Source organism: Delphinapterus leucas, chromosome 19 (assembly GCF_059928025.1).
Source record: "Delphinapterus leucas isolate spDelLeu-1000000601 "Yukka" chromosome 19, BTC_Dleu_Yukka2, whole genome shotgun sequence".
Lineage (NCBI taxonomy): Eukaryota > Metazoa > Chordata > Mammalia > Artiodactyla > Monodontidae > Delphinapterus > Delphinapterus leucas.
The window spans coordinates 46517319-46533709 of NC_143147.1; the positions used below are offsets into that span (position 1 = coordinate 46517319).

General features: G+C 40.7%; 1 protein-coding gene across 2 annotated transcripts in view; it reads right to left on the reverse strand.

Moving 5' to 3' along the window:
- KAT7 (lysine acetyltransferase 7) overlaps positions 1-16391 on the reverse strand; it is a 45917-nt gene that overhangs the window by 17506 nt on the left and 12020 nt on the right. Inside the window, exons 6-14 of one of the 2 annotated variants that reach the window (XM_022557841.3) lie at positions 13477-13566; positions 11960-12058; positions 9183-9293; positions 7388-7579; positions 4864-4953; positions 4428-4568; positions 3235-3328; positions 1302-1448; positions 135-241 (exon numbers count right to left, since the gene is read on the reverse strand). In XM_022557841.3, coding sequence (XP_022413549.1) covers positions 135-241; positions 1302-1448; positions 3235-3328; positions 4428-4568; positions 4864-4953; positions 7388-7579; positions 9183-9293; positions 11960-12058; positions 13477-13566 — 1071 coding nt within the window. The remainder of the gene's footprint in view (positions 1-134; positions 242-1301; positions 1449-3234; positions 3329-4427; positions 4569-4863; positions 4954-7387; positions 7580-9182; positions 9294-11959; positions 12059-13476; positions 13567-16391) is intronic. The other variant, XM_022557843.3, reaches the window with a different exon arrangement.

The window sequence follows — 16391 nt, forward strand, 5'->3', positions numbered from 1 at the left end:
TGAGACCAAGTAAAGGATGCGTAGAGTCAGACTCCTTTAAGGGAAGGTTACCTGTAAGGTGTGAGGGCCCCACTTTGCTCTGCTAGGCCTCAAGGGACATTAAGCAATGAGCAAGAGGCTGAGAGTAACTTTACCTGTCTCTTCAAAACTAGGTGTTTTCCTTTCCAATATTTGAGCATCTGAAGGGCTTGCAGAGTGCTGACAATGTCCACAGGATTCACAGCTGTCTCCTGGCTAATTTCTGAAACAGAAGAGCTATTGAGAACTTGGCCAAAATGTAGACACCACCCCCGCCCTGCCCCACCAAGGCCCCCTTTGCCTTGGAGTAAATCTAGACGCAGACTCCAAATGTTTGGAATCTTCACTACTTGACCCAAGCTGTTCAGAAGAAATTTACAAAGCATTCATTTGACCAGTTAAAATAACTACAGAAGATGGATATTACAGCAGGAAACCACTTGGCCCCTATAGAAATCAAGGTCAAAGACAGACCAAACTAAATTCTCCCATCCTCACAAATACTCAGGGATGTTAGAAGTTCCTGTGTGTGCCAAAAGACTTGAAGTTTTTCTTCTTTCTTGACTTTTGTGGAGAATTAAAGTGTCAGCAACCTGAGATTTGAGACGCAATAACGAATGTCTGAATAAAACCGATCTATAAAACACATCTTCAGACTTCCCTGGTGGCGCAGTGGTTAGGAATCAGCCTGCCAAGGCAGGGGACACGGGTTCGAGTCCTGGTCCGGGAAGATTCCACATGCGGCAGAGCAACTAAGCCCGTGTGCCACAACTACTGAGCCTGCACTCTGGGGCCCGCGAGCCACAACTACTGAAGCCCATGCTGTGCTCCGCAACGGGAGAAGCCACTGCAATTAGAGGCCGCGCACCACAATGAAGAGTAAGCCCCCGCTCACCTCAACTAGAGGGAGCCTGTGTGCAGCAACGAAGACCCAACACAGCCAAAAATAAGTAAATAAATAAAGTTCAAAACTCAAAAAAAAAAATTAAAAAAACAAAAAACCCCCACCACATTTTCTCTGTAAGAAACCCAATCATATAATCAGTCCCAAGAAACCAAATCATATAATCAGTCCCAAGGGCCAAACACTCTGGAATCCTTAGGTACCTTTAGTGAGTGGTCCACATTAGTGGGCCTTCTGCTCTCATATTCAGATGAAACACAGAATGGGGTTATTTTCTTTGCAGGTTACAAAGCATGAACAGGGCCAAATAGAAAAGTCAGAATATTCAGTGGAACTAACATCTTGAGTAACAACCATTTTCTAAGAGTCAAAAACCAACCTTTGATAGAAATCTCTTTGCCTTGGAAATTATGCAGGTAACGAAGAAGCACTTCTTTCCAGTAACTGCGGTAGCTTATGAGCCCCAGATCTGAGAGTGGACGCTCTGGGGAGCCAACTTTTTCTTCCACTTTGGAAAGCAAATAACCTGCCAGGGAACAATACAGACACTGTATCTCATCCTAGTAAGAACAATGTACCAACAAGGAAAAAGATTTAAGGAGCAGAGTCTGCTTTGCAATATCAATTATAAAATAGGTGTTACCTATTCAAAGATATACAATCCCCTCAACCCTTAGTGGATTATGCCATTTCCTGATTCATCTCTTACCAGGTGGCTTAAAAAAAAAAAAAGGGGGGGGGCTCCCCTGGTGGCGCAGTGGTTGAGAGTCCACCTGCCGATGCAGGGGACACGGGTTTGTGCCCCGGTCCGGGAAGATTCCACATGCCACGGAGCGGCTGGGCCCGTGAGCCATGGCCGCTGAGCCTGTGTGTCCAGAGCCTGTGCTCCGCAACGGGAGAGGCCACAACAGTGAGAGGACCACGTACCGCAAAAAAAAAAAAAAAATCACAAAGCTGTTTCTAAGAATTCTAATTTGACTAAAATATGTCATGTTACAGTGAATATCGAATAAAGCACGGTTGAATCTCATTATTTACAGTAGTTATATTCTACAAAGTCACAGTGAACACTGAATTAGCGAATATTGAACCACTGCTCTTAGGGGAGATACAGGGTTAGGTTCCTGTGGGCTGCTGGTCACATTTTTGTCAACCAATCAATACATAACCTCGTTTTATGTGCTTCTGTTTAAAAACACCTATTTAATACATATCATTGATTCATTAACAGTGAACTAACAGCCAACAGCACAATAATGTATGCCTGAATAAAACCTATCTATAAAACACACTTTCTCTGTAAGGCACATCACAGCCATCCCAGACAGTACTTCAGCACTACACTTAGGGACCATTTAAAATCAGCAACAGTGAATTCCCTGGCAGTCCAGTAGTTGGGACTCCACGCTTTCACTGCCAAGGGCCCAGGTTCAATCCCTTGTTGGGGAACTAACATCCCATAAGCTGTGTGGCGCAGCCAAAAAAAAAAAGAAAAGAAAATCAATAACAAAAAGCACAAAAATATGGGGACTTCCCTGGTGGTCCAGCGGTTAAGACTCCACGTTCCCAATGCAGGGGGCCCAGGTTTGATTCCTGGTCAGGGAACTAGATTCCGCATGCATGCCGCAACTAAAGGTCCGCACGCCACAACGAAGATCTCGCACGAGGCAATGAAGATCCTGCACAACTAAGGCCTGGCGCAGCCACATAAATAAATATTTTTAAAAAGGCACAAAACTATGAATGACATGGCACTAATAGACCATGAAAAGGACACTGGCTTAAACACAGAGAGCCGAAACAAGGCACCTTGTTTAACTTCATCTGGGAATGCATGGTGACTTTTTTTTTTTTTGCTGCCATGGGCATGTTGGTTGATTTTGGGCTTATGAATAAATTTTAATGAGTGGGCAAATTCCCAAATACAGAATCCATGATTAATAAGACGACTGCCTCTAGACAAAAGCTTACAAAACTAAAATTCCTAACACCCAAGAACAAATTTGAAGCCTTATGCATGTATGTGCTGTCGGTAAGTCTCAAACTGGGGTAATCCTAAAGAGCTTACTTTACTATCCTCTATATCTCCCACCGTTAGGTACCAACTCAGGGTCCTGTATTCATTTGAGTGTTCAATGTGTATCAGGCCAACTGACAATGTTCAGATTTCTTCCACTTACTCATTCACTTAATGCCAGTGTAATTCCACTACATGCCAGGAACTGTATAGATAGATCACAGGACAAAAAGACAAACAACAATATTCACATGGTCCCTGCTTGTAGAACTTATGACTTTCCTGTTTCACTTACTGAAATCAATGAGCATCTTGCCATAGCCCTGTCTCATGTACTGAGGCATGGTAAGGATACAGGATACATTGTAGTTGAGGAATGAATTCTTTTCCTAAAATCAAGAGCAAACAGATGAGTGGGTCATGAGAATTTGGAACCAAAGGTATCAGCAGTCCCACAGATACAAAACAAGGTTGCCTGCAAAATATATGCTAACTAGTCCTGAGGAGTGGCTGTCAGGCTCACAGCTGGTACATCCACACCCTTTATGATGATCCCAGGGTTTCCCTAGCTCTAAGATTTCCAGTCTCATCTTAAGGGGGCTGACTCTGGGTTCCTTACAGGCACAGAGCAAGGCAAGAAGGTTTAGAACACTGAGTCAGTCTAGAGCAGCCCTCTTTAAAAGCAGTATTTCAAAAGAGTGTTGCCTACTGGAGAAGGGAGGGAATCCAAACAGTAAGTCCCCATTCTGGAAGGGGGTCAAAACACAATTAAATCACATACCGCATGATTCCATTTATGTGAAATGTCCAGAACAGGCAAACTTATAGAGACGGTGGGGCTGGGAGGGAATGAGTGGAAATGGGGAGTGACTACTTATGGGTATGGGGTTTCTTACTGGGGTAACAAAAACTGACTGTGGTGACTGCCAGGTGGTTGCACAGCTCTGTGAACATGCTAGAAACCACTGCACCATACACTTTAAAGGAGTGAACTGTACGGTAGGGGAATTACATTTCAATAAAGTTGTTACATTAAAAAGTCATAAGCAAAATCTGGCCTTGAGTCTTTAAAGGCACGGTGGCGTTATCAACTGAAGGAACCCAGCTAGAAAACCAGGCAAAAGGAACATATTCCTGGTTTGAAGCTAATAACACAGAGAAGAGCAAAGCCAGGAGAGCTGGTTGGCTTGACTACAAGATGTGGGCTTGTGGGTTAGTAGGCAGGGCCCTGGCCATTAATTAATGGGCAGCTTCAATGCACAAGTCCAGAAATGAATAAATCAGAAGCTTTTAATAAAGAATTGCACATTTTCATTAAATAATCTTTGATACGTGGATTTCTACCCCACCCCCCGCCACCCTTTAAGAGAAGGGCTGTCATCATTGCCCAGGGAACTGCCTCTTTCTGGCAGTGATCTGAGTCACCACATGCCAACATCAGTCACCCTGCTCTGGTCATCAGCTTCTTAATCTCCAGACCCTGCTGACCTTGGAAAAATATCCAATCAGGTGACAACCAGTGTTGTCTGCTTCTGTCATAACATAGAACAGGAAGGGCTCCACATCGTAATATAATGTCTTGTGGTCCAGGAAAAGCTTGGCCAACAGGCACAGGTTTTGGCAGTAGATCTGGAAGTAGAGAAACAACGTTTATGTGTGGGCCAGTGATTCTTATACTTATCAGATAAAGGCCTAAAATTTAAAGATCATACCATTATTGTTAATGAAGCAGAAATTGTGTATTTTGGCCAATAGAAGAGTTCTATCTTCTTTACAAGGTGAGATGGAGATAAAACAAATTTCTGAAACCTGTGAATGTACAACACTTTCACCCCTTTTTCTGATGTCAGCACATAAAACAAATTTCTGAAACCTGTGAATGTACAACACTTTCACCCCTTTTTCTGATGTCAGCACTTTTTACCTTGTTTTTCTTGCCATCCACTTCAAACACAGAGATTGAACCTTTGCGATATATCTCATCTCCGGGTGGGTGTTTCCACACACACTTAGCCTGCAAGAGAATGGAATTCACATCAGAGAAACAAACCTTCCCAGTAAGAATACTGCTCAAAAGGGAAAAGGAATCACAGGTCAAATTTAGTTAGCTGAGACGGACAGGTGGACAAACCTGAGAACATACAGCAAAACAGATTTTCTTTTTAGTGAAACAAATAAAGGTTGCTAAAGTCACTGCAATATATTTATGGTATTTTTATAGCAGTTTGGAACACGTTTTCTGGATTATATTCTGGCACTGTTCCAACCCAGGAGATTGAAACCATCTATCACGTAAAAGCAAGATAGATTTAAAAAAATACCCCTAGCTTATTATAAAATGCCTTGTGCCAACAGGAGATTCTTAAGCAGCTTATTTCCGCAGCTGAGAGTTGCTAGGTAAAGGTACTCTCACCTTTACCAGAAACTTCTCATTACCACCTAAACCATTATGGTCTTCTTTTTTTCAGATTAGAAAACAGACCCAGTGATAAAAACCATGCCCCCCTCTCCAAGTGTTCCGTTTGTTATACTGTAATGAAATAGGAGCATGTCCTTCTGTGGCTTAAAAAAAAAAAAAAAAAAAAAGGCAAGGAAGCCTGGTTGAGCAGCAGAAAGCAGGGGGAGCGGAGGAGGGAGGAAGACAGGACAACGGACACTGACTTGGCCACAAGGGGGCACAAGGTACTACTTTCCTCACCCTCAATTGCTAATAGATTTAATGCAGCCGGGAAGCCACTGCCGTAAATGGGTGAATTTTTAAAAGGTTTTATGTAAAATACTTTAAAAAATATCATTTAAAAGGCATATGTATATGGAATATTTTCTTATTAAATTTTATTGTGACTCTTTCGGTCAACTCAAGAATCATGCCCCAATTTGTCACATGTAAGGCCACATATGCAGTAACTGGTCTTGTTTCAAGAAAGCTCCACCTGTAGTTTGTTCCTATCTCCACCTCTCTATTCATGTTGGCTTTTCCCAACAATAAGCAAATGAACAACAATTATCTGTTCAGAAACAGAAGCCAAACTGTTGGCCAAATGGCCAAAGAAAGCCCATTTCTGTGATTATGCCTAAAGCAATAGGAATCTTCAGACGTGTGAACTAAAATAAGTTTTTATTTCATGAAATTCAATTTTTGTAACTCATATAATACAGTAGAGAACCTCAAACATTCAGAATGTTTACTTGATCCTCAGATTTATCTAGGCCCTTTGTTTTCTCCCCCTACTACTATTTCTTGCCTTTTAGCTACTTCATTGGTTAGTGCCACTAAATAAACAGAAACAAAAAGAAAAAGGGCATAAATAGTAAGCAGTTCATATCAGTAAAAATACCAGTCTTTCACATAGCAAACCCTAAATGAGGTTATCTCCATGGTCTTCAATCACGGAGTCCAGTCCTCACTCATCACCCACCTGCCCTCCCTCCCGCCCCCCTCCCCACATCCTTTGCCACCCAGTCTAGTGGGAGCCTAGTGGGCTGGAGTCTAGAGGGCTTAATTAGCAGTGGCAGTTCTGGGCCACTACGTACTCCAGAGTTGGGAACACCAAAAAGCAGTTATCACCAAACTGGGGAGAAGAGTCTTATGACAGAAATCATAGGAAGTCTGGGTTATAGATTCTCAGCATGTGGAAATCCTGGGAAATAAAGACGTAAGGGGAAGGGAAAAGAGACACCCTAAAAGGCCTTAGAGCCACAATTATGTTGTGACTATGGAAATAAGAAAAAAGATAGGTTTCCCCACCTGACAGACTAATCTCCACCCCTGACCCTTCCCCATCCCTGCTCCATGGCAGAAATTCCCTTTAAGACAAGCCTTTTCATTCCATAACTAAGGAAAGAAAAATGGCTTAAAACTGCAAAATACCTAGTGAGCACATCTGTCAACAATAAAATCAGATGAAAGTGTTTATTCCTATTTTCACAGGAATAAGACCTTTCAGAAACCAGAAAACACTAAGCAACTCAAGGGAGGGGCTGACCTAAGGACCCATTCTGTTAATTTCATAATTTGTCTTTCTTAAGCAAGTGTTAATTTAACACACATTTATGGGGCATTAACTGCCCATGCTAGCTGCTAGGGATACAAAAGGTGAGTCACGTCCCATTTCTGTCTAATGAAGGTCTATCTAATGAAGTCCATTTATTTTCATCTAGTTGAGACATAGAAAAACTGTGGGCAGAGGTAATTCACATCCCAAGGGAGAAACAGACAAGAGCAGGCAGCAAGAAAAAAGACAGGGAGATGAGTATGACAGGATGTGGTTAAGGGCCACCCAGGCTTGCCACAGCAGGCTGTATATCCCGACTCTGAAATGTGGCTTTCAATTTCCTGTGCCTTCCTCCCATTTCTGTGGACCACTTAGAGGTGCTTAGATAGATGTCTAAATCTAGAGATCCCACAGCTTATCACCACCACGGTCATGGACCCCCAAACAACTTACCATGTGTCGGCGGAGTATTGTTTGGCTCTTCATGTATTTTAAACAGAATTCACACATGTAAAGACGTCCCAGTCGCGCATATTCCTCAGGATAGGGAGAATGGTACCACGTATCAAGCTCATAGCGACCAAAAGCAATTGTTTTAATCATGTTGCTCCCCTCTGTGATTTGGCCTTGCAGCCTTAACTTCTCCTATTGTAGACAAGAAATTAAGTCAAAGGAGGATTAGAATTGATCATTTCTGTTGTTGTTAAGCTGTGTGCACGCCACCATGCTAGGCTATGAGAAAAAAAAAATCAGATTTGGCTTCTATCTCACGAGAAACTTGCACTGAAGAGAACTACAGGAGCATAGATAACCAGAGCTAGGAAGCTTACAGAAAATGTAACTGTCTGCACTGCCCAGAGCACAGACCTCAGTAGTGGCTTTTCTCTGCTCCCTGCCACACTCTGGGCCTCATCTCCTGAACAAGTCCTTTGTAAAATTTTATTTTTACCAGCCAGAACCAAACTGAATGATAAAAGGCAAATCTATCACAAATACTCCCTACACCTTTACGAAACATTCTAAAACTAAAGATTCTCTAGAATGTGCTTTACATATCTGCAGCTTTTATAAAGCTGCGAGGATCTTCATGACATACAGCCATGGCAGCCATCCTCTCAACTTAGGTCCTTTAAAAAATATTTTTGAAAGAGGGATGATGCTTTAATTCTGGAACCTAAAGCTAGAAAGTAGAAGATATTTTTGGATGCCTGTGCCCACTCAGCGGCTATGAGTTGGCTACAGAAATAATTTTGAATAACCAGGTAAAGAGTTGTGAAAAGCTGACCTAGGAAATGCTCTGTTCCAGGGTAGGACAGAGAAAACCAACAGCAGCAACCCAGCCTAGCCAAGGGCAGCTACCAAACCCTGCCTCCCACAAAACTTTCAACAAGTCTATTCGAGAATTTTTAAATAAAGTATTCAATATAATTTTTTTAAAGAGGAAGATGAAATTCACTTTACAAGCTAAATTTCCTTGAAGACATTCAATTCATTAAATCCGAGGTAAACTCAATCACAATTCTTTTTTTTGGCAGCACCGTGCATCATGCGGGATCTTAGTTCCCAGACCAGGGATCAAACCCATGCCCCCTCCAGTGGAAGCACAGAGTCTTAACCACTGGACCACCAGGCAAGACCCCTCAATCACAATTTTCTTAAAGCAAAACTGTTGAAAATTCTGCCTAGGGAATCAAAACTAAATGGTAACTATAAATAAAAATCAGAAGAGGAAACCAACTTAATACATGAAACTAAGCTGTGTCAAAGAATAAATTTCAAATATCTGACAACAACTGTGTCCATTATTCCTCTTCACCGTTCTCTTTATTCTTTTATAACTGTAATGAAGGGCTGAGGCAACCCTGCAAAGAGGAGTTCCTGTTTAGGTTAAGAGGACAACAGAGAGGGGTTATCTCCCAGTCTAGAGGTTCTCGGAATTGCAAATGACCCACCTGACACAAAGGGATACCTGTTGTTTTACCCAGCTAACCACCGCCACAAAACAGGTCCTTCCAGGAGTTGAGGTGGGGAGGAAAAACTTTAAGGGACGAGGGAAGGGAGGAGGGGTAATTAATTTTAAATATGAATGGGAAGGAAGAAAGTCTCAAATAAGGATGGCTGGGGGAAGGGGAAAGAGTCAACCAGCAAGGTATATTTAATCCCCATCAAATTGACTGCTAATCATTTTTCTTGGCAGTTCCAAGTGCCCCTCACAAGTGGTCCTCAGCTTGGAGGTTTTACTACTCACCAGATCCTCTGAAGCCCGGGCTTGTGCTCTTCGGAAAAGATCCAAGTCATACTCGCTAGTCAGGTTTTCCAAAAGAGGTTCCCGAGTGTTCCCATAGGTCTGCCTGTGTTCCTAGGAAAATAACCAGAGCGTGATACTCTCTGCTTCTAAGAACTTAATCTATTGCATTTCAATGGATGCCAACCAGGGGGCCAAGAACAACCATAAGCTATTTATTTAGTGCCTACTATTTGCTAGGCATTATACTAGGCACTAGGGATTGAGTACAAAATAAACTATTTATCAGACAGGTTAATTCCAGAAGACACCCACTATCCACCCTAGTGAACCTGGAAAGGAAATGCTCTTATAATCTCTCCAAAAGTGAGTTTCATTCTTTGGAACTCTATGCTTCCATTTCTTTCTCTGAAAATGTGCGTGACAATACAAAGAAATAAAATATAACAAACCCAAAGGCGCTACCAATTCCTAGAATCCTAAAATCTGGACGGAACCTTGGTGGATACTCCCCATTTAAAAACAAAACCAAATAAAAACTAGAATCTCTACGCTTTCGAGTCTAAGATTTTAGACTGAATAAAACCTGCAGGTAGGAAGGGGCAGCTGAACTAAGCAGTCTTTTGTAAACTCTTTCACTTGAACTGCGGCAGCACCTACCACTGCACGATCCACCGAAGGTACCATAATGCTCCTACTTTAGAACTCCAGCCCAAGTGCACTGGAAAAAAGGCTGGCCTCTGAGAAATGTTTTACTCAATATTAAGCAAGAACAAGGGACAGAACAGACATAGAAAATTAGAATCATAGAAATAATCCAGTTTTAAATAAGTAACAAATCTTACCATGGCAGTCACTACACAAATATCCTTTCACAAGAAAGAAATTCCACAGGGGAAACTTCGCTTTTAACCTTTGATTCTAGCCCTTCCCACTCCGTCCTAGACTCCTCCTCCTACCCAGAGAACGGAAGATAATGGTTGTTAAGAGGAGCAGATGGCTCATCCCAGGAAGAACTCAGTAGACTTCGCTCATATATTATCATATGAAGAAACCACTCACCAGCATCTATTAAAATTTCTTCCGCTTAATCTGAAATTAAAATTTCTTCCGCTTAATCTGGGCCCATCTGATGGATATCTTTTTAAATTTGGGCTGTTATCTAATACTTGGGTTTTAAGTATAAGTTATTTCTTCTAGTTTCATGAATTTTTTTTAAAAAAGCTTTAAAAAATCCTATCCAGCATTTTTACCAGGAAGGTTCAGTCCAAATAACCTAGCCCAAACTAGTGGAAAGCAAATGTAAGGTAAATTTCAGGAGGTTTTATTTCAGACACTCTCTCTACCTGTATGATTCTGGGAAAATTACCTCTCTAAATCTCAGTTTCCCATCTATAAAACAGGTGAAATACCATCCATCTTTGTAACAAAGGTTATGGGAGCAACATAATCACAGTGCCTACCTAGCACATAAGCACTCAATACATGGTGTTATCGTATTATTACACCTCTACCCAACTTGTAGATAAAAACACTGAACAAGACAGAGGGGAAGCATACAACTTCCCCCCCCACAGCCCATTTCTAGAGCCTTCCCTCTCTCTACAAACCCAGCACAGTCTGGAGCAGGTGTTTAGCTACAAACTCACCCCACAGCGTCCACACATCTCAAATTGGACCATCTCCATTTACTCGTAAGGGTATCATTTCTAAGACAGTGATGACTACCACACTGTCTTAAAAATGATACCCTTATGAGTAAATGGAGATGGTAGTAAATTTGCTACAAAAGCAAATACATAGTTGGGCATATTTCTGTCTTAATGAAGCCATGCTAAGTATTCACAAACCATACTTTTAATAATCTATTCTAATGACTAAGTAAACAAAGAGTCCAACTCCATGAAAAAATAAAAATACACATCAGAAGAAGATGCCAAAACATTAACAGTGGTTTATATCTGGGAGGGTGATTTTTTTTTAATTTTTCTTTTCTATAGTTGGTATTTTCAAAGTAAACGCTATGAAGATATTTATAATAAATCTTTACTTAAAAATTAATATTTTGTGCAAAAAAATTTTGGAAGAATTTTTAATAAAACGGGGAAATCAGCTTAAGATAGGTAAATGAAAACACAGAATTAAAAGCTGTACTTATAATAATATCCAAACTATGTAAATAAGGCATTGTAAAAAGCTAGAAAGTTTTATCTCAAAATGCTAGCTTATTTTTAGGTTATTTTTAGGTAGTAGGATTAGTGTTTATTTCTGAATACTTTCCTTAATTTTTCTATATTTTTTCTATATTTATTTTTTATTACAAACGTGCACTACTTTTAAAACTAGAAAAATAAATTAAAACACTACAAAAAGACCTATTATACAATGTATCACCCAATTAATACCTTTTATCATGGAGGTATTTTATTCTTCCATTAAAGGAAATGCACTACTGCTTAGCTTGAATACTCTTCCTTACACAGACATCTCCAACATCATGGTATTTGTTCGAGCGGGTAAATTTAACCTTTTAAACCTAAAGTGAGGTTTACAAACTAAATGATTCAATTTTTTTTCATCTAAATTCTAACAGTATTTTGTTTGTCGAGGACTCCCAGTTCCATTCTTATTGGGGAATTATATATAGTGAACTCTGCCAGAGTCCTGTTACTTACAGAGCATACCAAATGGCAAATGTGAAAAGCAGAATCTCAGTAACCAAAAGGAATCAAATGTGATAGCAAGAGTTCATGGTAATTAAATATTTAACTTTTTCTCACCATATATTTCTCTTTCTGTTCTTTGCTCAGCCCAGAATTTCTTTTCTTCCTGAGTTCAGCAACCTTTTCCTTATATCGCAACTGCCTCTCTGTTGGTGCCTAAAAAGGAGAAAATTGAGAAGTTAGCTAGAAAACTCATTATGTAATTAAGTTTCTAAATGAAAGTAACGTACACCAAAGAAGGGGTGGGGGTGCGGGGGTGGGACGCCAGATGCATTACGGGCACCCTGTGAATAATGCGGTAATTTTAAAACTCTAAATGGGGTTCCCTCATCACCTAGAACACTACCCTGTCAGTTAATACGAGCTCAGGAAATGTATAATACCTTAATATTGATCCAAACAGAATATAAACTAAGGATGGAAGCAACGGGAATAAAAGATCATTTCAATTCAATAGGCATTTACTGAATGCTTACAGTTTTCCAAGTACTGATACGAAAATGAATAAAAATTTAAAAACTGATTTAGAACCCAAGATAGACAATGAAGACAAGTGTAGAGTGCTTTTACCTGCCAAGCACTGGGAACAGGTACTTTACATGCATAATTTAGCTGACTACACTGCCAGGTAGGTATTATTCAAGGAAATAAAAGTTTAGGGAGGTTAGCTGACCTGCCCAAGACCACACAGCTAGAGTAACAGAATCGCCGTATTCAAATCCAGATCTGTTTGGCTCCAAAGTCAAACTTCTCCCTCATCACCGTGCCTCCTCTGCTATCCACTTATAATCTAACCACAGAAACAGACATCCATATGATGAGCTATGTGTATATAATATGTGCCAAAGGCTAAACTTACAATCTGAGAACATTGCAAATAGGAATACATGAGGAAGAAATTCATTAATGGTAGAAGATTTGGGAAGAATTCCTACAACAGCTAAGAGTTGCACAAGGCCTTGAAGGAGAAACACAATCTATTCTTGGTATAAGTATAGAGTTCTAGGGAGAAAAACAGCAAGAGAAAGACCAAAGGCATTCAGGGGGAACAAGGAATTAAATGTAATCAATGGGCATGAATGTTCAGAGAGGCAGAAAGATTAGAGCGAAGCACCATCTTGGAATCCAACAGAAAAGAGAAGTAGAAGAAAACTGACATAAACAACAAGCGTCAAATGCTAAGGAAGTTACTGGTGACATTGGAAACATACCACCAGAGCAGAGGGGCCTGGAAGTAAATTATAATGGGTTAGAAAATGGATGCAAATAAGGAAATAGAGCAGCAAGTATAATCTTTCAAATAATCAAGATCACCTATTATTACTAATATTATTACTACCATTATTATTATTATTCTAGGTAGCACGATTCCTTCTTTTATAAGGTAGAAGTTTTTTTCTTGAAAATTCACTATTTGGAAAAAGTACGATTCTAAGTTTATGACCGAAGACCAGTTATCCAGACACAGCATAGAAAACGAGGCATGGATATACCTAAAGACCATGACAGAGCGGAGGAGATCCAAGACTTGGCTCTCCAACTGTAAATGGCCAGAGCTTTAACAAGGCCCGTACCTGGTGCCTGGTTGCATGCCTGTTGTTGTCATCTTGCCTGTGGGACAGCATCCTTTCTTCTATCTGCTTATCCCGGCTCTGTGCTCTCACCTGCAACCATCAACAACGTCAATCAATCCACCTGCCTCTAAGACTATGTTTACTTAAAGTGCAAGAATACAATAGTAATCCCTTGAATTTACACTGTACTTTTACTTTCAAAGGATCTTCACATTTAGTATCACAATCTCTATAAGAAATAGATACGGCAAGCTTCACATTCTGTTTTCTCAGCCATTATCCGAGAATCAGAGAAGTGAAATTACAGCTAGGTGGTGGTAAAGCTAAGATTTTAAGTAAGTCTGATGACTCTGAGCCTCTGTGCTCATTCCACTGCGCAACAGTATGTGTGAGGAAGTGCGAGAACAGAGTAAAGAAGTACAAAGAAAAGGTTAGATACTTGGGATCAAGTCTACAGAGAAACTTAACTCTGTAGTTATGACCTTAGACAAATCACATTAGCTCTCCAAGTCTCAAATTCATCTTCTGGGCAGTGAGGACTCATATCCAACTCCCTATTCTACGTCAACACTAAAACTCAGCACGGTCAAAACACAGTGACTGACACTCTCCCACAAATCCGCTCCACCCCAAATCTTCCCTGTAGCAATAAATAGCAACACTTTCTAAACAACTGATCAGGTCAAAAACTTGAACGTCACACTTGACTGTTCTCTTTCTCTCCCACCTCACAATGAATTCATCAGCAACTCTATCAGGCTGCCCCCCTCCAAAACATATCCTGAGTCCAACCAATTCTGACCATCTCCACTGACAATGACACTAAACCAGGCCGCCATCTACTGCCTAAGCCTCAGACACAGCCTACCTACCCTTTGTCAACTCTTGCCCCCTCCAGTCCACTCTCCACATACCAGCAAGCTGTGATTTTTAAACAGTGTTTGTGATACTACACCACGCCTCTGTTAAAGCCCTTCGAATGCCTCCCGCGGCCATCAGAACACAAACATACCCCTTTTGCCAAGGCCTACAGGTCCTTCGTGATATGGATCCTGCTTCTTCATTTCCCATCACATTCCAGCCACACTGGCCTACTTTCCACCCTTCAAATGCAACCGTTTATCCCTGTCTCACGGCCTTTGTGTTTGCCCATACTTCTCCTCAGGACCTAGACACAACTAACTGCCTCTTTGCCATCACCCATGGCTCAGATAAAATGTCTTTCTCCACAGCCCAAGGAAAAGCACGGCCATACCCTGTCACCCCCAAAACAGTCACTCTGTTTAACCTTTTCATTTCTCACAACATTACCACTACACGAAATTCTTAATTGCTTACTAATTTTATATGTTGATTTTGCCTTCCCCCATGAAAATGTAAACTCATTGAATTCAGTCTTTTGACTGAACATAAAATGGTAATATCACTGATTGCAATCATTTACTGGAAAACTCAGAGCAATTCTGTACATGCAAGTACTTTAAAAACTCTGGGTTTTTAGTAAATGTGAGGAATTAGCCTAATCTTTCCATTTGGGATTCTAAATGTAATAAAAGTATGTATCTTTCAGAAATTCTCCTGATCCTCACAAGCACATGGTCCAGTAGTAAAGACGGATTATGCTGAGCCTGATTCCCCTTGTGAAAAAGAGCACAAAACAGGAAAGTACAGGAAATGCGTTCCTTTTTTCAGAATTTTCTTCCCCACACTGAAAATTTTCTTTTTCTTTTTTTTTTTTTTTGCGGTACGCGGGCCTCTCGCTGTTGTGGCCTCTCCCGTTGCGGAGCACAGGCTCCGGATGCGCAGGCTTAGCGGCTACGGCTCAAGGGCCCAGCCGCTCCGCGGCATGTGGGATCCTCCCGGACCGGGGCACGAACCCGTGTCCCCTGCATCGGCAGGTGGACTCTCAACCACTGCGCCACCAGGGAAGCCCTCTTTTTCTTTTTTAAAAATAAATTGCTTAAGGCAACATGTTCATACTGCTATCAGCCAACAATTTAAAAAGTTATACCTTAAGAAGACTTTTATGTAAAACCATCCATAGTATCAGATCGTTATATTTAAAGACAAGTGGTAACGGACAACTCTCAAAAACCAGAGTTCACAGTTATTTTCAGAGAAAGAAGCACCTAATGACTTGTCAGCTTCTGATGCAGATGTTGGAAGAGCTGTTCCTGTTTTGATCTGGTCTCACACTAATGGGAAGATAATGGGAAGACCTACCACTTCTACAGAGAGCAGAAGAAACTGCCTTGCTTATATTAGAGATCTGGGATGAGGGAAGGGAAGAGTGAGTATCCACAACCTCAAAATCCACGTGAGCACTGGAAGTATACTACTCTGCTGAAAGACTAAACACAACACAGAACGGAACTTTCCCTCCTGTGGTCTACTTGTAAATAAGAGAACATATTTCTGAATCGGGGAGAATTAATGTTAGCTGGGGAATCTCATTTTTCTCAGGAGGAAACTGGCCCAAACAGGAATAAACCTGTTATCCTGGCCTTCTTAGCAAAATAACAACTACAAAAATGACAATTAATACTTTGGTCTAACCAACTTGGGTAACCTGTCCAAATACTACCTGAGCAGTGCATTTAATTAGTAACATTTTCAACTCCTGCTTGCCCATAATTAGTTTCTTGGTTCCTCCTTGGTAGCAACAACCCATAGAGAAACATACAAAATAGGATCTTAGGCTCTACTCCTAAATCCATTATTCCAAACCCCAAAGGTTATTCAGAACTATATTTTTCAAGAATGTAAGACAAGAATTAGCCAAGAGTAGGTGTGATTGAGAGTAACAAAAAGAAAAGTATTTCACAGAAACAGACAAAGAAAGAGGAAAAGAATTTTGAAAAATTTTTAAAAAGCAAAATGTCCTCATAGATTTATAAGAAGAGAAACTAATGCAT